The sequence below is a fragment of the Diceros bicornis genome, chromosome 16, assembly GCF_020826845.1.
Source record: "Diceros bicornis minor isolate mBicDic1 chromosome 16, mDicBic1.mat.cur, whole genome shotgun sequence".
NCBI lineage: Eukaryota > Metazoa > Chordata > Mammalia > Perissodactyla > Rhinocerotidae > Diceros > Diceros bicornis.
In genome coordinates this window covers 16,753,828-16,778,595 of record NC_080755.1, presented here as the reverse complement: position 1 = coordinate 16,778,595, position 24,768 = coordinate 16,753,828, and the positions used below count along the sequence as shown (strand labels likewise).

Genomic DNA, 24,768 nt, shown 5'->3' with positions numbered 1-24,768 from the left:
CTTCTCTCCCAACTGTAAGAGGAATGGCAGAAACGCTGGAGCGCAGCCGGGGCTCAACATTGAGGTCAGAGCAGGAAGAGGCTGTGATGTGCCAGCCGTCTGAGGCTGCAGCCCGGCTCCGTGCTGTTGCAGGTGGGTGGAAAGGGAGAAGGTGCTGCTGAGAAGGTGTAAAGGGCTGGCACCCCCGCCATCTGTGACAACCGGTGCGAGTGTGTCCAGGCACAGAACGCCAAACCCCTCTGGCCACGTCGGGCAGAAGAACAAAGGACTCATGAACCTCCTCATCATTTAGAACCTAATCTATTCCTCAGTGCCAAGCTTCTCAAAGTATTTGAACATGAATCTGAATGCAAGGGAGAGGAGATTTCTAGGCTCTGTGCACTTTCTACCTGACCCCCAAGTGAGAAAAGAAAAAGAAAGGGGAAGAGGGAGAAAACCCTGTCTGGCTATCTAGAGCATTCTGTAGAGCAGCCAGGAGCCTGACCCCCAGGACATTCATCCCGCTCTGCCATCTGAACAGGCTGCTCTCACTCCTCTGAGGCTGGAGGCCCCGGGAGCTTGTAGGAAGAGAAAGGGAGGAAAGTTCATCCAGAAGCAGACTGAACATCCTTTATAGAGGACAGTGGGGTAAAATAAGAGGTAATACTTACTGAGTGATTACCAAGGGCCAGGCACTATTAATACTCCACTACTTAGGAGTATTAATCATCATACCAACATCTTAAGGTATTATTATCATTATTATTTCCAATTAATAGATGCAGAAAGTGAGGTAGATAACTTGCCCAAAGTCACAGAGAAAGTGTGGAGCAGCTGGGATTGCAAACATGGAAATAATAATCACTTCCTGGCTCAAGATTCTCCAATAGTTTCTCACAATACTTGAAATCCAAATCCTTTATCATAGCCTATAAAATCCTACATGATCTGTTTCCTACCCCCTCTTTGACCTCACCACCTCTATGACTTTCCCCCTTGCTCACAAACTTGATCAAACGGGCATTCTGAGTTTCAAACAGGGCAAACTCATTCCTGCCCCAGGGCCTTTGAATATGCTGTTCTCTCTGCCTGAAACACTTTTCCCACAGATTTATGCAAGGTTCACTCCCTCATCTTATTCATGTCTCTGCTCAAATGATATCTCCATCGAGCAGCCCTCCTTGACCACTCATGTAAAATATATTGTCCCCCACTCTTTATCACCTTACTCTGCTGTACCTTTCCTCACACACTGATTGCTAGCTGGATCCGATCTTCATTTGCTTGGCTGTGCATCATCTGAATTCCCCACTAGAGTGTAACATCCACGAGAGCTGACACTCCAGCACTAGGACACGACTCAGTAAATATCTGCTGAATGAATGAATGGGGGGGAGTGCACAGGGGCCAGGAGAGGGCATCACACCCACTTTACTGAGCTGAGGGTGAGACAGTGAAGAGCATACAGTGGTTCTTCACCCTGGAGAAGTCAGGCATCTCTCTGAGTCCCACATGAAAGTCATGGACCTTTTGTCCAAAAATAAAACCAAGCATTTGCATATAATCTCAAGAATCCCTTTACACCCCAGGGAAGAACATCTGCACTAATGGGGGGGGATACCACAGAGACCTGGATCTATTTGAGCATCAGCTGGCCCCTTCTGCTCCCCACTGGCTGCCTCCTGGATAATTCAGCCCCCATTAGGGATGCTTCTGAAGAAAAGAACATGATCTGTGAGCAGGGCAGTGGACTGAGCAGAAACCCCGGAGTCTGCATCCCTGGTCCAGCAGTCTGGTTACCGGCTACTGCACGCTATGTTAGGCATCCTCACCTCTGGACCTTTGCTCATTGTGGGAGATATGATGACTAACATTAATACTCCTTGCCTCCCGACACACACAGGCCACATCATCCTTTAAGAGCTGACTTACTTTGACCAATGAAATGTGGCAGAAGGGACGCCATGCCAGCTCTGAGCCTAGCCTGGATGAGGCCCAACAGCCTCTACTTTCCCTTATGAGCCGGGTGCCATGTGGTAAATCTGACCACCCCGAGACCACTGTGCTGTGAGGAAGCCCAAGTTAGCCACCTGGAGAGAGCCATTGGGCCATGTGGAGGAACCCCGAGGCAGGAGACATGTGGCTGAAGTCTTCCTGGACCTTCCAGCCCAGCCAGGCCCAAGTGCCAGCTGACTGCAGCCAAGTGGGTAACTCAAGCTGATGCCAAATGTAGGGGAAGAGCCGCCAAGCCAGGCCCTGCTTGAGTTCCTGACCCATGGACTAATGGAAGATAATACATCTTTTGTTGTTTTAAGCCACCAAGATTTGGGGTAGGCTGTTACACATCAATAAATAACTGATCCATTTTCACCAACTCCTCACCAGGTACGCCCTCCCCTCCTGCTTTTCTGAACCCTACCCATCCTCAATTATTAGCTCCAGAAGTTTCTCTTGTCACTCACCCCTGATCCCACCAGCCTCCGAACTCTCAACCTACTCAATCTTGAAGACTTGGCTCAGGGGCTCCCTCCTCTGAGAAGCCCCACCCAACTTCCACAGCACCCGTGGGTGCTTCTCCACATGTCCAATGTGCCTATGCACACCCTGTTCCCACAACCATATCTGTCTGCTTGTTTGTTCCCCTTCAGACTGTTCTTGTCACATACATTGTCATCCACATACTCCATACACACAGCTCATACCTACCACACAATAGGAGCTCCATAAAAAACGATGAACTAAAAGATAAGCCCCACACTACTCGCTGGACCTTTGCACACCATCTCATTCATTCTCTCTGCAGACCTGTGTGTCTCTTTACCACTGTGATGTTTCCATCGTGCTACTCATCTCTATGGCCCTCACAGAGCCTTGCACGTAGTAGGCACTCAATAAATGTTCTGTTGCCTTTTAACTGGTCCATGTGTGACTTTCACTGTGACTTTAGCTACAGATTCGCCCATGGACCTCTGATACTCAGCTTCCAGATCTCCTAGACCTGCATGCCATACAAGGACGGACAAGGCTCTGCTTGGTTATTTTTGGCTCTTTTAATCAATGAAATTCCCCAAAGTCCATGCATTCTACATTCACAACAATGAGTTCATTCCAAAAGGGTAATCTTTGGAAGTCACATTCTCTTTAATGGCATTCATTTCCAACTCCTACTTCAACAGAAGAGTATGAAAGAGTTAACACAGCTTCCTGCACTGCCAAAGAGTTGCAATCAACTGGAAATATCAGGTTCAATCTGTTATTATAAAGCACAATCCAGACAGCACTGTCACCACAATGGACAATCATTCTATGAACACACACATAGTCTTGTGACCTTTACTCAACATTCCAGAGATACAGGAGCTGCGTGGGCCTGGTGAGAGGGGGAGGGTTATAAATAGTATGGTGTAGTGGGCCCAACTACAGGGTAGCTCCTTATCTACAAACTCCTTGTCTCTGGGAACTCTAAAGCAAACTCCTTATCTCTCGGACCCTCCCCACGCCTCTTGGGGACCTTGCCCTGCTCTCCCTGGCCAGGCCAGGGCTCATCTGCCTCTTATGCTCCAGCCTTCCCCTCCCCGGGTTTTATGTCTCAGCTGGGACCTGATCATAAAACCTTATAGGCTCACATCAGGCCATGAAATCTCAGCTCAACACGTAAGGGCCTTTGTCACCTGGAGCTGAGCAACGTGCAAAAGGTGATAAAGACCCCAAGGGGAGGACAGGAGAAAAGAAAACAGGGAGAGGACAGGTCAGGAAGTGGGGTGCTGGGCACACAGCTGGCCCTCAGCAAGTCCTTACACACCCAGTAAGTCTGTGTTCAACTCTGGGAGACACAAAGGAGATGTATGCTGGACTGGAAGACAACGATTCTTGGATGCAGCCACCTCGCAGCTGTGTGACCTTGGATATATTTCCCCTCAGGAAAGCAGTATGCCTTCCCTATGAGGTTGTTGTGGGGCTCTAAGTCATGTCCCAGAAGGGACTAACCCAGTGCTGGTACACAGCAAGTGCTCAATAAATGTGGGCTCCCTTCTCATTCCTTTTCCCTCTCTGCCTCTGATTAGAAAAGGCTAGCTTATCATTGAGGCTACCTAAACGTAAGAATCCAGGTGTAAGAGAAGCTCTGTCCTTCAGGGATGATGTGCTGAATCCCCAAGTAACAAAGAAATTAACTTTTGTTGAATATACTACTCAATACTATTAAGGGACCATTCATTCATCCATTCATTCAACAAATATTTCTTACTCTCATACACTGCTGGTGGGAGCGCAAACTGGTGCAGCCACTATGGAAAACAGTATGGAGATTCGTCAAAAAATCAAGGATAGAACTACCATATGATCCAGCTATTCCACTGTTGGGTATTTACCCAAAGAACTTGAAAACACCAATTTGTAAAGGTACATGCACCCCTGTGTTCATTGCAGCGTTATTCACAATAGCCAAGACTTGGAAGCAACCTAAGTGCCCATCAAGGGACGAATGGATAAAGAAGATGTGGTATATATACACAATGGAATACTACTCAGCCATAAGAAACGATGAAATCCAGCCATTTGTGACAACATGGATGGACATTGAGGTATTATGCAAAGTGAAATAAGTCAGAGGGAAAAGGTCAAATACCATATGATTTCCTTCATTAAGTAGTAGATAATAATAACAATAAACAAACACATAGGGACAAAGATTGGATTGGTGGTTACCAGAGGGGAAGAGGGGAGGGAGGAGGGTGAAAGGGATAATTCGATACATGTGTGTGGTGATGGGTTGTAATTAGTATTTTGGTGGTGAATATGATGTAATCTATGCAGAAATAGAAGTATAATGATGTACACCTGAAAAAAACAAAAACAAAACAAAACAAATATTTCTTGCATGTCTGACATGTAGTAAGCATTGCCCTGAGGACAACTGATGAGCTCCCTTGTTCTAGGCACTACGGGGCTTTAAACAGTTACTGTCTCTAAGATGCTTTTGTGCAGAGTCCTTTCTCTGTCTTTGGAAAGGAGTAAGACAGGATTCTATCTGCCATCATCTAGGCCCTAGATTTTAGAGAACAGAAGGTGGCCCAAAGATGATGATCACAAAGATTATAATGACACCAGCAAACAAAACGTGATGCTTGTGGAGATGTGAATGGATAAGCACTCAGGCGCCTCCCCAAGTAGAAGACAGGACAACAAGATCCACTGCCCCAAGTTGTGCCAAAAATCAGACCCCAACTCTAAGCTCGCCAAATGATAGTAGAGATCAACATTTTGCCATCTACCTGTGGTGAAGTTTTCCTTTTTTATTTTTATTTTGTTGTGAACTGATACTTCTGTAAAATGCACAGATCATGTACTTGAATGCTACGGTGATGCCCAATTATTTTAAGTTTCTAAACACTCTCAATATTGGTATTTATCTCATTGGTACCCAGCACCAAATGATTCACAAATTTGCACCAATCTATGAACCACACTTTGGGTAACACTGATGTAATTTAGTTGATTCCACACACCATCCAAAATCTAGCATAATACATGTGGCAAACAAATACAAGAAATGGAATTGTAAAGGCTAACTTACTTGCTGATGGTTGAAATTTGATCAGATCTTGCAGGTCAGTAGAAATCTGGAAAACGTGGCTATAGAACTGCTGGATTGAATTCTTCAGGCCAGCGATGTCTCTGGAATGTGACCCGAGTGTCTCATTCATCTGCCTGACGCAACTCCATAGGCTGCTGACGTGCCTGTTGAGCCCTTCCTTGATCCTCTGAAGACTTCCAGAGATGGAGTCCAGTTTGCTGCAAGTTTTCTCCATACAAGACACCCTGCCCTCAACCACGGAGACCTCCCTCTGGACCCCATGTATATTTTCCTTACAAGTGTCCAGCTCAGAGAGGACCTGGCTCTGCAGCATCTGCCACCTCTCCTCCAGCTGGCCGCAGCAATGAGCCATGGGGCCCTGGGGAGACGGGAGGGGCTCCACCATCCTTTCTTGCTCATCCCCCTTAGAAAACTCACCCACTCCGGTGTTTTTACCTTCTCTACAATTGCTCAGCTCCTTCTGAAGATGATTCACATCATCTTCTGTGTGGTTTAGTTGCGAATAAAGAAAACTAAAATCCTGTTGAAGTTTCTGGATGCTACGTTCGGTTTCTTGAAACTTCCTATGCATCGTGTCATTTAGAGATTTCAAAAGGCTCAAACTATCACCCATTGTGTGGTCTTCTCCATTTGGCAAAGTACCTTCTATCCCATGCGGTTCCCCCTGGAAGTTCTGCAGGCAAACATCCTCCACAACTTTCACCTTGTCCTTTAAGTGGCTTAATTCCATCATGATCTGTTCACGCCCAGCCCCTGAAACACCTGGTAGAGCTGACCCTGGGGCCGTGACTTCCGCGTCAGTGCTGTTGGCTATGTCTAGAAGAACGCCACCCAGCCGCTCTTCCAGAGACTGTATTTTCTGATCAAGTAGTTGCTTCAAGTCATCTACCTCTCCATTAATGGTCCCCCGAAGGGTTTCTTCAATGTAAAAGCAATGTTCTTCTGCATTCTTCTCTGTCACATTGATCCTTGCATCTAGTTCATTCCATCTCGCATCAAAGTCCACATCTGGCTCTGGAACTACGAGGCGGTCAAACTCATTGTCCAGTCGTCCATTCAGCATTCTGGTGGCTTCAGCAACTCTTTCAATTTTCTGGTCTAACATCTTAATCTGTTGTCCAAAGCCACCAATCTTTTCACTGTCACAGCAATTTGATCGGGCTGAAGGATCCTGTAGCCGGGCTCGAAGTTCATTTATTTCTTTTCTCAGGTTTGTTTCCTTCTCTCCTATAAGCTCAATCACTCCCAGGTAGCTGCTCCCATAGTCATCACACGGCTGTTGGAGACCAATCAGCTTGTACTCACATGTGTTCTTCAGATCGGCCAGCTTTCTGTCCATTCCCTCCATGAGCTCCTCTCTCAGGGCATCAATCTTACTATCAACATAGGCTTGGTAGAGTTCATTGGCTGTCATGGTGACTGTAGGGCCCTGGGCAGCCTCCTGAAGCTGTTTAAGCTGCCCTTCATAACCCTTCACTTTCCCATCCAGCTCTTCCAGCTTGTCACTTTTGGTCTTCAGAGTGTCCTTGACTTCGGCCAATTCAGACTGGATGTCCTTCATGCCAGATTCCTTATTGTTGAGGACACCAGGAAGCTGGATCGTTTCTGTGTCTCCACCAATGGCACTGTCAGGCCCTGGCTGGGGGTGCAGGTTACTGAGCCATGATACCAGCATTTTGCTAGCATCGTCCTGAATGGCATGTTTGAGGTTTTCGTTCACTCCAGCAATGGAAGACTGGAGATCAAGAACTGTCCTTGTGAGTCGGATAATCTTCTCCTCAAGCACCTGGATTTTCTTTTCCTGAAGTTCTTGGGGTACCTGTTTTGGATCTACCACCTGATTTGGTTCTGTTGCATGAGTTGGTGACAAAGTCTTCTTGGGCTCTGAGACTTGGCTTGGTTCATTGTCTGTTACAAAGAAAGAGTTGGACGTGACTTATCATTTTCTACCTTTATCCAGTTTCTACAAAGACAATAAACAGGGTACTTACGGAGTACACTTAAACCTCACTTACACATCCCCTCTCACCACAGGCAATCATTGTGGTAGAAGGAAAAGAGTACGGGCGTTGAGTCAAATAGACCTCCACACGCATTCTGGCTCTGCTTTTTACTGTTTGCCCTTGAACAAGTTAACTAACTTCTATGAACTGTAATCCCCTCATCTATGAAGCAGATGTACTATCTTCCCTCCTAGGGTTGTTAAGAGAACATGTACATGGCACATAATAGATATTCAATGGTCTCTTTTACTCTGAAGGAAAATATTATTTATCTGCTTTATCATATGAACACATCATTCCCACATTAGTGAACTGCAGCCACACCCCAATGGTTGACTGCACACTGTAAAAACACAAGAAGCCACTTCAGCGAGAGCCACTCATTAGCTGTTGGGTAGGATGATATCACACAAGCAGCAAATTATCCTCCAAGCAACTCCTAAATGTTTTTACTTTTATTAGCACCCCTATGCTAAAAGAGTCCCACAGACATTGTTTAGCCCTGTTATGCAGTTAGGGAAACTAAAAAGAGAGACAAAGCAACTGATTCTATTGGCATCTCCTAACAACAGAGCCATATGGCCACATGTAGCAAGAGTCACTAAGTCAAAGAATACAAACATTGAATTTTCAATAATCCTACTTTGAGAAATATACTCCCAAGGAAATAGTCCAAAAGAAAGAAAAAAATATTATAAAGATGATTGCGATGAGTTATAAAATGAAAATAAACTGATAGATAAATTAAGCAAAAAGGAGATTATTGAACCCCAAAGCAATAGGAGAATAAGAAGCAAACCACGCTCTTGAATGCAGTAGGATACAGAGAATACCAGAAAGGGGTTAATATTGATTAGCCTGCAGGCAATACTGAGACAGACCGTGTAAAGTGGAGAAAGTCAAACACAACATAGATTACAATGAAATAAACTGCATTAATGTACACTGACAAACATTGGAAGTAAATTTAGAATGTTGTAGATAGAGTTTAGTATTCATTGTTTTTTCCTCTAAACTTTTGTACAAGATCATAACAACAGCTATTATTTATTAAAATCAATTTAGCAGTAAAACCAAGACTGGAATTCAGATAGCCAAACTCACAAGCAGAGAACTATCAAGCACACCTTGTTGTCCATACTGAAAAACGTATTCTATCTCGAGACACCAGAAGAAGAAAACAAGTTGTGGAAACACATACAAATGAAATGCTGTTCTGAGCAAAGGAAATGAAAACAAAGGGCAGGAGTGGGGGGAGGATCAAGGATGTAAGAAAATGCTTCTCTCATATACTGCTGGTGAGGTGGGAATTGATACAACTTTTTGGAAGGATAATTTGGTAATATGTATCAAAATACTCAGAATCCTTTTGACCCTGCAATTACATTTCTAGAAATTTTTTCTAGTAAATAATCAGGGATGAATCCAAAAATTTAAGAGCAAAAAAATGCTGATTTGCATATTATCTATGATAACAAAAACTGCTAACAACCTAAGGGACCGATGGTAGGAGACGGTGTTCAAATAATCACACTCTCTGAAGCCATTAAATGATACTGTAGAATATTTAATGACATGGAGCCTTGTTCGTTATAGATGAGGTTAAAAAATAAGTTTCAAAAGTATTACATTTTTTAAAATGATAGTGGATTGAGGATAAGCATTTCTTTTCATTCCTTCCTGAAATTCCACTAAAACGGCAGGGAAAAAAAAAAGGACCCCTGGAAAAAAACCACTCAAGTCACACATAAAAAATTGGGAGTCAGAATGGTTTTGGACTTTTTAATAACAGCAGTTGGAAGCCAGAAGAAAATTGAGCAACGCTTTCAAAATTCTGAAGGAAAATTATTTCCAACCTAGAATTCTGAAGCTAGAATGAAAATACTTTCAGACTATAAAATATCAAAAAGTTTACCTCCCATGCAATCTTCTCATCAAACTACTAGAAGATGTGCTCTACCACAACAAGGGAGTAAATGGAGAAAGAGCAAGCAGTGGGTGCAGGAAACAGAATCAACAGGAGAGATGCAAGTTAAGACTGCAGGGAGGGCACGGCCCCGTGGCTTAGTGGTTAAGTGCTCGCGCTCCGCTGCTGGTGGCCCGGGTTCGGATCCCGGGTGCGCACCGACGCACCGCTTCTCCGGCCATGCTGAGGCCACGTCCCACATACAGCAACTAGAAGGATGTGCAATTATGACATACAACTATCTTCTGGGGCTTTGGGGGAAAAATAAATAAAGAAAATTATAAAAAAAACAAAAAAGACTGCAGGGTAGCAGCTGTGAACCAGGAAAAGAGAGTAAACAGTCCAGGATGGACAGGCGAGTAGGCTTGAGGACAGATCTCTTCAAGAAGACGAAACCCATGTGTCTAAACATAATGAGAGGATGTTTAGATAACCAGAAGAGAGTGTGGGTTGAAACAGGGATAAAAACATAGAAAATCAAGTAAAGGAAACCATAAGACAATTATTAATGCTAGAGAAAGCAACAAGCTGTATAGGAAAGGCAGCATATTCATAGTATACTACAGGTCTCAGCTGCAACATTATCTACATAGTTGCTGCAATGTAAACGACAAATAGTGAATAAATAAACACATGGTGTAACTGTATAGAAAGGATGGGGTATAGGAGCCATGTGTTGGAGAGCAGATGAAAGGGAGTCAAATCCTCACCTTCCATAACGAGAAGTCAACAGATAGGGAGGTAAATTCCGAAAGACCATCTGAAGAGTTTAAAGTGACGAATGACCCCTGGGAAGGGAAAGTGGGGGCGGAGAAGGATCCCTGCTTCTCCTAATAGTCCTTACAAAGCTATTCGACTCATTAAAATGCATGTAGGTTTAAACTTTTATAAAAACTAAAACGAAACAAAGCAGAAATAAACTATCTATTATGATCCCACAGACCCCCTCATGTGTGCCCATCCTAGTACCTATCATGATTTATTGTAATTACTTGTCTAATGTTTGCCCTCCATGATGTCAGGGGCTGTGTCTGTCTTGTTTTTCACTCTTCCCAAGTGTATAGATATAGCAGCTCATAAATATTTGTGGGATGAATGAATGAATTTTTCTTTAACAAATTGTATATGCCAACATAGGAAAGAGTAATAATATTCTATAACATAATATTAACAGTAGTTATCATCAGGTAGTGAGACGAAGTATACTTAAATATTTTTCCTATATTTTATAAACATCCTTTAATTGACAGGCATTCCTTTTTAAATACAAATTATTTTAAAATCTATTTTACAGACATTGTTGGGAAGTATTACCAGTTTCAAAACTACAAACACCTCATAGGAAAATATAATCATTTAAATAAGACTAAATATCCAATTCATAAGAAAATCTACGTTACATTTATTCTGACTCAACTTTAAAAAGTAAAGAAAGATAAAGTGATATAGAATAAAATGACAAAAAATTTTTATCCATAAAAGTCATTCTCTTAATGTTACACTTAAAAGCAAAGGTGTACTATAGGTGAAAATTATAATTACTTTCTTAGCTATTCATTGAGTTTGTGCTACTTCACTTCATAAAAAAAAAAATTCAGGAACAAATTTAAGACAATCTCACTAGATACTTCTAACTTGGGGGCTTAGCTTTGCAAATATCTCATCCTGAACAGAATCAGAATGATTCTATTTACCTATTTTTTTAAAAATAATTTTAACTCTTCACTCAGGTTTATGGGAGCTTGTAGATGAAAAGTAAAGTAAAAACAAAGCATCATGACATTTGAATCTCTCCTCATCTGTGCCCCAGGCTACGTGTCTGAAACCATTGGCACCGTCTACACCGATTCTAAGGCCTTGGCTCTTACAAGTTGGCCCCTAACAAAGGCCAACAAACTTGTGTGCCACATCTGCCGCAGATATATACGCATGTTATTTGAAGATCTTGGAAAGCTCAACATTGCAAATCATAAATCCTGTTGTCTGAAGGAGCACGGGAAAGATCAGCGGCACCCATGCACAGCAATGCACAAATCAGAAGTTACCTGTGGCTTTCTTCATGCTATTTCGAGGCTGAGCGGGCGTGGGGCGGAGAGTCTTCACGGGGTCTCTGGGACCTTCCTGGCAGTCTCCTCCTCTAAAGCCAGGGCAGCACCTCCATTCCAACTGTGTCACCGTCTTGTACCTGGTGACATACCTCGGTCTGAAGTTCACGCGATACCTGCCGAAGAAAAGGGTGGCACCTCTTTACCAGCTGCTATTGCAAGCACCCCTGGCCCTCCCGGGGTTGGACCCGAATAAAGAGGATGCAGGTCACTCAGGGCCTGCCTGCTCTCTCCAGGCTGACTCGGAGGGGATCACTAGTCTCCTCAGTCTAGCCCTGACCCCCTGGGGTTCAGCCAAAGTCAGACTGGTCTCAGGAAGGCAGGGGCTTCCTGAACCAGGGTATTGGCCTCCTCCTCCATCTCTTAGATCCACCTGCACCTGGCTCCCCTCCCACTAAAGGCCAGGAAACAGACAACTTAGAAAAACTTAGCCCCACGATTCCCATTGGATATGGACATTTTTCACAAACTGAGCTTTTATTTCACCAACCAACTTCTGTCCACAATTTGTTTCTTTGTGGAGAATTTTCCAGGTGTAACCCAGGGTCGTTTTTTTTTTTTTAAAGAAACATGCCTGGCAGCTTTAGCATCTGTGTATTCATCTCAGCGCCCGCTTTCCCTAACACTAGCAAAAGCAGCAGGCCGCAAGCCTTTGGAGATGGCACGTTACGCTATTTGTGTTCAGATCTTTTCTTTTTTTTTTTTTTCTTTGTGAGGAGATCAGCCCTGTGCTAACATCTGCCAATCCACCTCTTTTTTTGCTGAGGAAGACTGGCCCTGGGCTAACATCCGTGCCCATCTTCCTCCACTTTATATGGGACGCCGCAACAGCATAGCTTGCCAAGCAGTGCGTTGGTGCGTGCCCGGGATCCGAACTGGTGAACCCCGGGCCACTGCAGCGGAGCGTGTGCACTTAACCGCTCGCGCCACCAGGCTGGCCCCCAGATCTTTTTAAAAAGATGCCCTGTTCCATACGACTAGTGACAGAAATAAGGAAGCAGAATGAGAACCATTCGAAAATCCCCTTTCGAAGTGCACCTTCCCTGATGCACCTGCACATCACACAGAGACCCCTGTGAGGAGCTGTCAAGTCCTCCAGACCCAGGACTGGGCCCAGGACAGACAATGACAACCCAGCAGCCCCTGGGCATTTGGAGGGGTGGACCCAGGTGCCCCTGCTCACAGCGCAGACACAAGCCTGCTCTTTAATTTTCCCCAAGTTCTATTTCTGGCTTGGAACCATCACTTTCTTGAACCTCTTTGCCTTCTCTTCATTTTGAACATCAGCACTAGCAGCTGGCCTTTTTTTGGGCCAATTCCCAGAAAGAAATAGGCTTTGTATCACTTCCCAGGGTTGCTGTGTACTGTTCAGGGGGCATTCAGGTTAACCAGCTGCCCGGAGGCCTGTGTGGCCTTGTACCAGCCAAGTGGCTCCATCTCAGGCCCCAGCCTCACGGCAAATGGAGTTCAAAGTTACATTCCTGAGAAAATTATAGATTACTAAATGTAGTGGACCTTCGGCATCTTCCCTGAGGGCCAAAACCGAGTCACTGAAAACCTCAAATGTAAGGATCCACCACCAGGACAGGCAAGATGTCCCTTTAGAAGTCCAGGAGGGCCCTGCTGACGGCGCCGCCATCAGCGTTAGTGTCTCAACACCTTCCATCACCCGTTTCTCTTGGTCTCTCAGGACATTGGTTCTCAACCCTGTCTGTGTGCTAGAATCACCAGGGAGCTGTGAAAAACTACCAACGCCTGGGTCTCACCCTCAGAAGGTCTGATTTAATTGGTCTGCAATGGGGTCTGGGCATGTGGATTTTGAGAAGCTTCAGTGGGAGTTTTCAAGGAAAACTGAATAGAAAGCCCAATAAGTAAAACAGAAAAGCAAGGGCTGCTCAGGGGTGGTGGGCTGGACCCCCTTCTGGCCCTTCATTCCCTCCCATTCCCACCACATCCCCCATCAGGCCCCACTAGTTAGATTTTCATCTTTTCACAAATGAGAAAGCAGACGCTCATAAAGGTTAAGTGACTCGTCCAAGTTCCAACGGTCAGGAAGGGCCAGGGCTGGGATTCAAACCCAAGTGCTCCCCCCAGGACCTCACATGGCCTCCCAGGAGGCAGAAGCAGCGAGTCTCTCTGGCACTTGCCTTAAATTCGAAATGGGCCCACCCAGAGATGTTCCAGAAGGCCCCACGAGCTGGGTAAGAAGGTAGCCACTGTCCCCATTGGGCAGACATTCCACTTCATTGTTTTGCATGCACAAGTGTAGCATAACGCTGGAAAAATGTGTAATCTCAGAAAAACTTGGTTCCTCTGAGCATTTAAGACTGAATGTGAAAATGTGTTTGCTCTTGGGTTTTAATCACGCGCCAGCAGATGACAGCCCATATTAAACCCTCTTGGACGTGGCTGAGCCAAGACTAGGAGAGCAAAACATGCGGCTCAGATGCCCGTGGAAGAGGGACGACCTCCCACCCCACCCGGGGGCCTTAATAGCCCCTCGCTGCTGAGCCAAGTCTAAGCAAGTTCTTGCTTTTCCAACACACTTCATTATTTTCTTTAAAGTCAGTTATGATTTTGGAGCCAGCTCATAACTTAGGAAAGTTCCCCAGAGCTCCGGCCTTCCCCTCCACCCCCACCTTTCCCTAACCGCTTGCTGTGGGGTTTCCGGTTTCCGCAATGGGGTGCAGGTTGACAGCGTCTCTAACCAAGTTTTCAGGTCTAGCGTGTGGAAGAGGCCTTCCTGGCGAGCGGTGACAGCTGGAAATGATCAGGCGGCCACTTCCAGCCGTGGGAAAGCTCACATTCTGACTTCTCTGTGCACGATGACACGGATCCCAGAGGCGGCCTCAGGTCCTCAGGCCTCAATTTGGGGGGTGTGAGGGAAGGAGCTATGGGTTGTCCAGCCCCACAGCCCTACTGGGATTTTTCCTGCAGAGACAGGGACCCCCTTCCACAGTAGCCAGCCAGGAGGTACCCCAGAGGATGGAGAGAAACCCAGTAGGATTCCCAGGCCCCTTGCCCCCATCACCCAGGGCCCTGCAGGCCAATATCCTCGCCAGGGAGCTTTAAAAAAAAATGCCTAGGCCTTTATCCCTCAAAATTCTAATTTTAATTGGTTCAGGGGCAGGGGGTGCCCAGGCATCTTTATCTTTCAAAAACTCCCCAAGTAATTATCAACCTCAGCTGGAGCTGAGAAGCGCATCCCCAGCCCCAGGGAACCATCTGCCCTCATAGCTGGGAGCCTCTGAGGCAACAGGGGCCGGACACCCAGGCAGAGAAGTGAATGGAGCCAAAGCAGCCCCAGTGTTACCCCAGGGCCCCTGGGCTGTTAGCACACAGGAGATGTGCAATAAATACTTACTGAATCAGCTAACTAACTGCACCCAGCTGGGGGCCACCAAGCCCAGGGACCGACGACAGCCACAACAACAGAGTCACAGTGGTGCTGGGCTGGAGGGCTGACTCAGGCTGCAGTTTTGGCCCCCATCCCAGTCTCGGGTTGGGACTGTAACAGCATCCTGTCCCTCAGGAAGCCCCGTCGGCAGCTGCCTCAGACACCCCCGGGGCCCCTGGGACCCCGGGCAATGAGCTGCCCACAGCCTGAGCCGCACCCCGCCCCTCCGCCTCAGCCACACCGACTCTCCCCAACTCTCCTCTCCCCTTCCTCTCCCTCTGAAACGCTTTTTGGGGTGAAACAAGAGTTCACCATTATTATGAGTTCAGCCTCTGTGTCAGAGCACCCGATTGGCCCAAGAAGATTCTAATGAGAAGGAAGGTGGCAAGAAAAGGATGGAAAAGTTGAGTCAGAGTTCAGGGACCACATGACTGGAAGCGTCCCGGTTAAAACAGAATGTGACAAAATGACTGTGCCTCCATTTGCCAGCACCCCCACAAAGACTCCTCCCTACTGACCAGAGGAGAGACCTCTGTCCCAACTCGCTTCAGCTCACACTGGATTTGCTTCTTGATGCTCGTCTTGTCCACAGACTGTAAGCCCCATCAGGGCAAGAATTCCTGAGGGTTTTGTTCTCTACACTATCCCCACTTTTAAAGTTTCTGTCATTTTGTAGGTGCTCGATAAACATTATTAACCATTAATTAATTGATAATTGATTAAATAATTAATGATCCTAGGTCTACTTTTGACAAGGTTTTGGGGAGTCCAACATCCACATGAAAAACCCCAGAGTTACCCTCAGGTCCAACCCCGAGCAGATGTGAATTCCTGAGTCTTCCCAGGCCAAACCAAGCTCCCAAATCCTCAGGTCATGACGAGCTGGACAAGAACCACACCCAGAGGGTGACCTGGAGCTGCACTGCCCAATATGTGGCCATTAGCCACGTGCAGCTGCTTACATTTAGACTAGTTAAAATCAGATCAAATTGAACATTTAGCTCCTCAGTCACCTTCGCCACATTTCAAGTGCTCAACAGCCACATGCGGCTCGTGGCTACAGTATGAGGCAGTATGAGCATCTCCATCATCGCAGAAAGTTCTGTTGGACAGGGCTGGCCTAGAGATTCATGAGATGCTCAACAGATGGGCACACGTCTATATCTCTTGATTTCCACCCCACATCTACCCGTCCTACTTTCTCCTCTCACATCGTTAGAACTGCAAGTAGAACGTTTCTCTGAAAAAATAACCACACGTCACTGGCAGAGGATCATCTAGACAGCTGCTCCACGAGAAGGATCTTTTCCCTGCATTTAGTATTTACTTGTATTTTATTTTAACACGGGCCACGAAACTTTGCACAAATCGAAAGCCCAGTGCACTCTTGGGCTTGGGGATACTCACTTATCCTGGATTTCTCCCAAGAGCAGACTTTCTAGTAAACCCTCCTTCCTCCAGTCACTGGCTTGCCCCCAAAACCTGGAGCCAACTCTTCTTGCTTCCTTCCACACGTGTGGTCTGCACGGTATCGATTGGAAGGGGACTGGGAGGGTGGAGAAGGAGGCCAGAACGAAGAGGTGCTCCCCTCTCTCTGGTAGTGAGCACCCTGATCTGGAGAAATAACTGCCTACTGGGGACAAAAAAAATTAGGATGTAAAGGCGAAAGTCATTTCACAGAGTTTCAGAATGCGCACCCAGGGCAGACTCGCTTACTAGCATTCAGCCACTCCTCCAAGTTCTCCATAGAGCAGCAGTTCACGCTAGCCACGGTAATTCAATTTTTTTTTAATTATGGTAAAATACACATTATATAAAATTTACCATCTTAACCACTTTTAAGAGTACAGTTCAGTGGCCTTAAGTACATTCACATTGTTGTGCAACCATCACCACAACCCATCTCCATAACTTTTTCATCATCCTAAACTAAAACTCTGCACCCATCAAACACTATCTCCCCTTTCCCCTCTCCCCAGCCCCTGGCAACCACCATATTACTCTCTGTCTCTATGAATCTGACCACTCTAGGTCCCTCATGTAAGCAGAATCATATAGTATTTGTCCATTTGTGACTGGCTTATTTCACTTAGCTTAATGTCCTTGTAGGAGAGGAAAAGACTTTTCCTCTACCCTCCTATATTTGTTCCTGGGGTTTGTAAATTAAACTTGACAAAAGACAGATGAACAAGAGAAAAGACACAAATTTTACTCATGATAATATTTTTATGTGCACGGGAGCTTCACAGAAAAGAAGCGAAAACTCAAAGAAGCAGTTAGACTCAGAAGCTTATATACCATTTTAACAAAGGGTGAAAAACTGTGGAGAAGTGGCTAGACAGAGCAAAGGGAGTTGGGGCTTCCAGGGGCAGTAAATAGTGGGAGTGTGGCTAGGAAATATACGGGAAACTAACGGAAGATAAGAGCTATGTTAGAAGGTTTGTTTATGCAGACTCATCTCAATGCCAGCTCTCTGTGTCCAGTGACAAGGGTCACTCTCCTCATCCTGGTACAGGACAGGTGGGAAATTTAACCCTGCCTTTTAGACACACAGGGGAGGGCAGAGAGGTCTTCTTGTCTCTGCTGATTCTCGGCAGCTTTCAGCTCAAAATAATCACTATGCCAAAGTGACGTGTTTTGGAGTGGCGTGCCCTGATCCCCTTCATCCTTAGCTTCATCCATTTCATAGCATGTGTCAAAATTTCCTTTCTACCCAGTAATTCACTTGTACAAAGTTTGGTTTCAGTGTTCTAATTTAGAAATTGATGAGACAGTGGACTGATTTTCTAGGAACTTCTTGTGGCAAATGGGTGTTTTTCTTTCTTTCTTGTTCTTGTTCTGTCAGTTGATGAATCAATAAGTGAGCTTTTTATTGAAGTAACACTTTGCCCAAAGTGAATACAGTCGGGTAGTAGAGGCTATAAAGTTTAAAACTGGAAGAGATTTCAGAAGTATGTAGAAGGAAAAGTGGTTCCACACCAGCAGAAGAGACTCTTCCCCTTTGAATCCACTTTGTCTGACTATCAAAAAACTGGCCATTTGAAACCATGCGCGTCTACAGAGATGATCTCTGCAATCTGAGGAGGGGACTCTAGCCCCCAAGGTCCCTTCCAGTGCTAACTTTCACATTCTTTAAAGTCTTCCCACACAGGGTAAAATGAAGGAACCAGAGGGCCTTTTTTTTTTTTTTTTTTTTTTTGGTGAGGAAGATCTGCCCTGAGCTAACATCTGCCAATCCTCCTCTTTTTTTGCTGAGGAAGACTGGCCCTGGGCTAACATCCGTGCCCATCTTCCTCTACGTTATACGGGACGCCACCACAGCATGGCCTAACAAGCGGTGCGTCAGCGCCCACCCAGGATCCGAATGGGTGAACCCCGGGCTCCCGAAGCCAAGCACGTGCACTTAACCGCTTGCGCCAGAGGGCCTTCTTCCAGGTTAAAGCACATCACACACAAAAATCAGAATTTTCATCTTATCTTTTTCTGCTACATTACATATTCTTAACTAGATCTCTGCAGGGAGAAATTAATAACATGTAAGGAAAGAAATATAAAATATTTTACTTGACTTTTTAGGAAACTCCATCTACATTTTAAAAGTAAAATGCTTGTGCAAACATATTTCTGAAATACAAAATGTATCTAATTAATCTAAAAGTCAGATTGATGAGCCCTGATTAAAATCAGATTACCATATAGCTTTGTACCCTTCTTAAAAATAACAGATGCTAGACCGAAGCAATGTGTTCCGAATGAAAATGTACGTATAGGAGACTGTTTCCCAGCACAAAGCAGATGTTTGCTGGAGAAACCACAAATCTAAGCCGCTTCTTTTTCCGTTTCCTTTTGAATTAGTGTCCTTGTACTTAGACTGGCAAATTAGATTTCGAAACCTAAAATCCTCTTTACTTCTCAGTAGTTTGCCCTGATCACACAGTGTAGTAAGGAGAAGTTCTCCCCATAATTCTCCACAATTTATCACCCCCCTTAACCCGGAGGGCAGAGCGATTCTCTGGTCCTGAAGAAAGGTGATCAAGAAGGCTCCAGGCTCAGCCCCGGCTTGGCTGCAGCGAACGGCGAAACTGTTCTTCCCAGATTTACCATAAGGGCGGTCGGTACCTTCCTTCGGAGCAACTTGCATCGCTGGAAATGACATCATCCCGCAGAGCAGGGCGCGCCCAGCACCATGAAATACAGCTTGTGCGCGTGTTCCAGTGAGTCCGCAATCCTACTTTTAACTTCCTCACTTTGGGAGATACAACACTCAGGCCTGTGCCCTGACAGTGGGGAGGAGGCCAGCGAGCGTGGGGCGTCCCCCAGGGCCTGAGCTAATGGGGATGGCTTTCTGGAGTGCTGAATAATCCAAGATGCTGTGAAGGCCCAGGCTCTCCTAAAGAATTCTTTTGGGCAGGGCTATTGCTGATGCAGGCTGTTTCCCCCAAATATAGTCTATACCACTCCACCTCTCAAACTTATGTCATGTTGCCTCATTCCTGGAGTCGGATCACAGGGCGCTCTCCTCCCAACCCTCCCTGACGTGCTCGGACCCAGTGTTCCCACAGTGCAGCTCTGAGAACATCTGCTACCTCAGCCCTTCGCATGATGCTCACCACGAAGACAACTGTCCGTGGTTTGGGGATCCAAACCTTTCCTTTTAGAGCCACCGAATAACTCTATTTTGATTACTTCCCCTTTCTTAAGATGAAAAATTACTTCCTCAAATTCTCCTACAAAAGTCACAATAATTTCAAAATCCTTTTTCCTGGGTTTCCCTTAACTTGGTTTGCAACATCGACCCTTCCTTCCTCAGGATCTCGCTCACTCGGTGCTTTCTCCTCTTCCTCAACTCCACAGCCTCCAGACCCTCTTCACCCTGCAGCTACCCATCCCACGTTCAGTCCTGCTCTTCCCTGTGCTGACAGGGGACTGGCCGTGACGTCCCATCTGTAATCTATTTTGGACCTTTGCGTGAAGACGACGGATGGCGGCAAGCTCTTAAACAGGCCGCACCCGTAACTTGGTGGCAGCCACTTGGACGCTTAGAAAATCCGGAAACAGTAGGAGTTTCTCTGCAGATATAAAAACAACATTTTCTTCCTTTGGGCCAATTCATTCTCAGTTAAAAAAATAATCTGAGAATTGAAAACACATTGTTTGTTTTCTAATTTATGACTACAGTGGGGGGAAAAGGACCAAACATTATAACGTAGTTCCATATTTCTCACATTGTCCAGACTAACCCAGTACTACTTTATGGGTTTTGTGTGTGTGTGTGTGTGTGTGTGTGTGTGTGTGTGTGTGTGTGTGTGTGGAAGATTAGCCCTGAGCTACCATCTGTTGCCAATCCTCCTCTTTTTGCTGAGGAAGACTGGCCCTGGGCTAACATCCATGCCCATCTTCCTCTACTTTATACCTGGGACGCCACCACAGCACGGCCTGATAAGCAGTGCGTAGGTCCGTCCCTGGGATCCAAACCCGCGAACCGCAGGCTGCTGAATCAGAGTGTGCGAACTTAACCACTATGCCACCAGGCTGGCTCCCACTACTTTATGTTTTTTAAATCCACACTTAACACAATGAGGTGAAGACATTTTCATTCACCTGCACTCCGCTTAGGAAGAGCATGGCTTTTCTTTGGAAGAGGCTGCCACAACCCACTCCACCTCCAGGCCTGAAGGTGTGGACAACCAGGGGGTTGGGGGCTGCTTAGCAAGATAAAAAGAAGAATTTTGCTTATTTGCTTTGAAGTGGGAGGGGGCGATGGAGCAGAGGCCATGGAGTAGAAAGAGGAACTTTTCTCTAAGAAGACTTGGTGGCCACTGGATTTGTAAGAGTAGTGATACTTACAATGTCATTTAAGACATTTGTGCTGCTACCTACAGTCTTCATTGAAGTTCTCACTGCTCATGCAGGCTTATGGGACTGGATTTTTCTTAGGAAACTTGAGGGTATGGTGTTCCATACCTCAGCCAACCCTACGTGGTTCTGAGAGAGCCACCATGGAACCAGCTACACAGAGGCCGTGGACACCCGTGGCATAGCGGTTAAGTGCGCGCACTCCGCTGCGGCAGCCTGGGGTTCGGATCCCCCGTGCGCACTGATGCACTGCTTGTCAACCCATGCTGTGGCGGCGTCCCATATAAAGTGAAGGAAGATGGGCACAGGTGGTAGCCCAGGGCTAGTCTTCCTCAGCAAAAAGAGGAGGATTGGCAGATGTTACCTCAGGGCTGATCTTCCTCACAAAAAAAAAAAAAAGTAACACAGGGGCTGTGGACACTATGCCTTGGGAATTGTCCCAGGCTAGAGGGAAGTTCTTGGGTGTCCACAGTTCCTGTAAATTGAGAAGTGACGAAATAAATTTCTAGGCCCAAGATGGAGCTGCTCCTGCCTGGGTGCCAAGTCAGCAAACCAAACTTCTGTGTTCCTGTAAATGCTCCACTTGACCAGAAACGCAGTCTATCCAGTCAGCCAATGCCCAAATGCCAAGCCAACTTGGACTCTATACTTATTAACCCTTTCCTTGATCTTTCTAAATAAGGTCAGATATGCAACCCCAGCCAACCCCGCCCTGTTTCCATGTTGCCCCTTCTAGTGCTCTGTAGAACTCGCTGTTGCCCAAAAGCCCTCGGGAAGAGTGAGGCTCTGGACTCCCCCAATCCATGGATTATTTTCCCTTGAACAAAGGACAAACTCATCACTAAAGGGTATAATTTTTGTCATTTGACAGAGGGGAGTGAGACAAACATATAGACTTTGAGGTGAAGAGGGGCCCAACCAACATCTGTTAACAAGTTGAAAATATACGTGGCTGGCTTTCCATTTCTTTAAAATCATGTTTTTTAAGAAAACATACATAGATTGCATTATTTTGTTGTTTCATTTAAACAAAACCCTTAAATCGGTGGCTTAAGTAATGGTTCTCATCCTCCTACTAATCAGGGTCATAAGCTGGCCCACTACCCAAAGGCTTCACTAAAATTAGCTTCAATTATTGTAAATAAAATATAAAGCAAGCACAGTATTTTCAAAGAAGCTACAAAATTAATCTTTAAAATAATTCCCTATGTTTTTAGCATCTAAGTTTCTCAAAATGCAGTTCTATCTTTGGTCATTGTATCCTCCCCATAACACCAAACCATTCTTTCTAGTTGTATAACATGAACCCTCACAAAATGAAAGCTGTCTCATACATCAGAGAGAGAGGCAATGTACGCTTACATTGGCAAAAAACTTGCCAATGTAAAAAAATCTTGGCAAAAAACTTTTAGGGCCAGCCCCATGGCCTAGTGTTTATGTTCAGCATGCTCCACTTCGGCAGCCTGGGTTCGGTTCCCGGGCACAGACCCACACCACTTGTGGGTGGCCATGCTGTGGTGGTGACCTACATACAAAATAGAGGAAAACTGGCACAGATGTTAGCTCAGGGTGAATCTTCCTCAGCAAAAAAAAAAAAACACAAACTTGTAAAGGTTACACTGAGATAGCCAGTTCAGGAATGTAAATTAAAATTTATATCATTACTTTGGTTGATTTAACTGGAATCCACCATATCTCAAATCCTCATTTTAGCTGTAAGCTGAAATCCTCATTTTAGCTTGCAAGCCTTAGCATTTTCATTATTAACAATTATTTTCAAAAATTATATATGTATGTCACAATTTCCATTTTTAAAACACAAGACATGGACAGTTGTTCAAACTTACGGTCTCCATGACTAAAAACTGAAAACAAAACTCAGCACATACGATTCTTAACAATGGGAGGAAAGACAAGCTAAAAACACATGCTTTCCCAAGAATAGACCCTAATGTAAACCATGGACTTTGCGTGATTATGATGTGTCAATGCAGGTTCATCACTTATAACAAATGGACCACTCTGGTGGAGGGTGTGGGTAATGGGGAAGGCTGTGCATTTATGGAGGAAGAGGGTAGGTGGTAAATCTCTGTACCTTCCCCTCAATTTTGCTGTGAACCTTAAACTGTTCTAAAAAAAATAGTCTTAATAGAAAAATAAAGAAACAACCCACATGCTCTATCTTTCATCCATTCATTCATTCAGCAATAATCCTTTGGGTGCCTACCAGGTGGTACCCAGGCACCACATTATGGCTTTCCTTGAGCCACCAGTATCCAATATGGAACAATGATACTTCTATGGAGACCGTATGGAGAATAACATCTAATTCCATTATCCAGTACAATAGTCACTGTTCTAGTCCTAACTTGGCCAAAGACCAGTTATATCAGACAAGACCCCAAAACTTCTCTAATCCTCAGATACCTCAAATGTATATTTGGATTTATAATATTTTCCCCTCTTCTACCTCCCAGATATTGGAAGAATAAAATTAGACAACAGAAGAATAAAAACTGTGAAACTATAAAGTTTTATATAATTGAAATTTGTAAACAGTGTGTGTATGTGTGTGTATATATATATTTACTGTCAGGCAAAAATATGCAATAAGACTAAAAACATGGGTCCCTTCTATAATAATGGACTCAATTGCTCAGGTGAAGGATTACAGCTGGTTCCTGATCATCAAAGGTAATGAACAATGAGGTCCTGATGGTCCCACAGATAAAGGCAATCCTGCCACAACCTCCAAATGACAGTCCATGAACTACTTTGCCTTCCTTCACAACACATGGTACTTTTTATCAATACCTTGGACAACGGACTACTCAGAGTGCTCAGTGACAGCTCTTCACACATCCTCAAACCCGCGCAGCACTACTGCGCATTAAGCACAAGTGAGCCGTCACCTGGCCATTGGAACTGGCTTGATGCTTCTCATCCTCTCCACGGCCAGGTCCTTCTCCCATCTCACCTGCCTCAGGTCTGGCATGAACTGTGGCCCGGATCCCAACAGGGCTCCTCCCGCCGCCCCTTGACCCCACCCCATTCTCTCCCCTCTCGGATCCATTTTACACATGTTGCCAGATCAACATTCGGAAGCACAGCTCTGATGGTGTCCAAGATCAAAACCCTCCCATGACTCCTCTTTGCCTAAATGATAAAGCCCAAACTCCCTACCCTGATTGTTATGGGTTGAATTGTGTTGCCCTAAAAAAGGTATGTTGGAGTTCTCACCCCCAGTACCTCAGAATGTGACCTTATTTGGAGACAGGGTCTTTACAGAGGTAATCAAGTTAAAATGAGGCCATTAGGGTGGGCCCTAATCTAGTATGACTGGCGTCCTTATAAAAGAGGAAATTTGGACAGAGAGACACACATCGAGGGAAGACGATGTGAAAAGACACAGGGAGATGACGAGCAGCTACAAGTTAAGGAGAGTGGCCTGGAACAGATGCTCCCTCGTGGCCCTCAGGAGGAACCAGCCCTGCGGACACCTTGACTTACTCTTCCCTGTGGATGTCCCTTCACTTCCACCTCTAGGCCCTTGCTCATGTTCTTTCTCGGCTTATGCTGGCGTCCTCTCACATCTGCATATATTCAACTAGACCCTTCCTTCAAAGCCCTGCTAAAATATCACCACTTGCAAACAAGTTCTCAGATTCCTCCTGGCTGGAAAGAATTTCTTCCACCTCTGAACATCCTCAGCCATTTGTGCTTCTCTGATTGAAATTCTCATTCCTACCTTTTATTTTGTAATTATTTCTATTAATGTCTCATTTCACCTGGACGTGAACTTCTGGAGGGCAAGAGAGAGTTCCTTGCTGTGTCCCCATGGGGCCTAGTCCTGGGCCAGACGCAGG

General features: G+C 45.4%; 1 protein-coding gene across 1 annotated transcript in view; it reads right to left on the bottom strand.

The window, feature by feature from the left end:
• Positions 1–24,768, bottom strand: part of EMILIN2 (elastin microfibril interfacer 2) — a 51,641-nt gene that overhangs the window by 14,649 nt on the left and 12,224 nt on the right. The window contains 2 exon segments of the mRNA XM_058556874.1: positions 5,555–7,483; positions 11,590–11,765. Coding sequence (XP_058412857.1) covers positions 5,555–7,483; positions 11,590–11,765 — 2,105 coding nt within the window.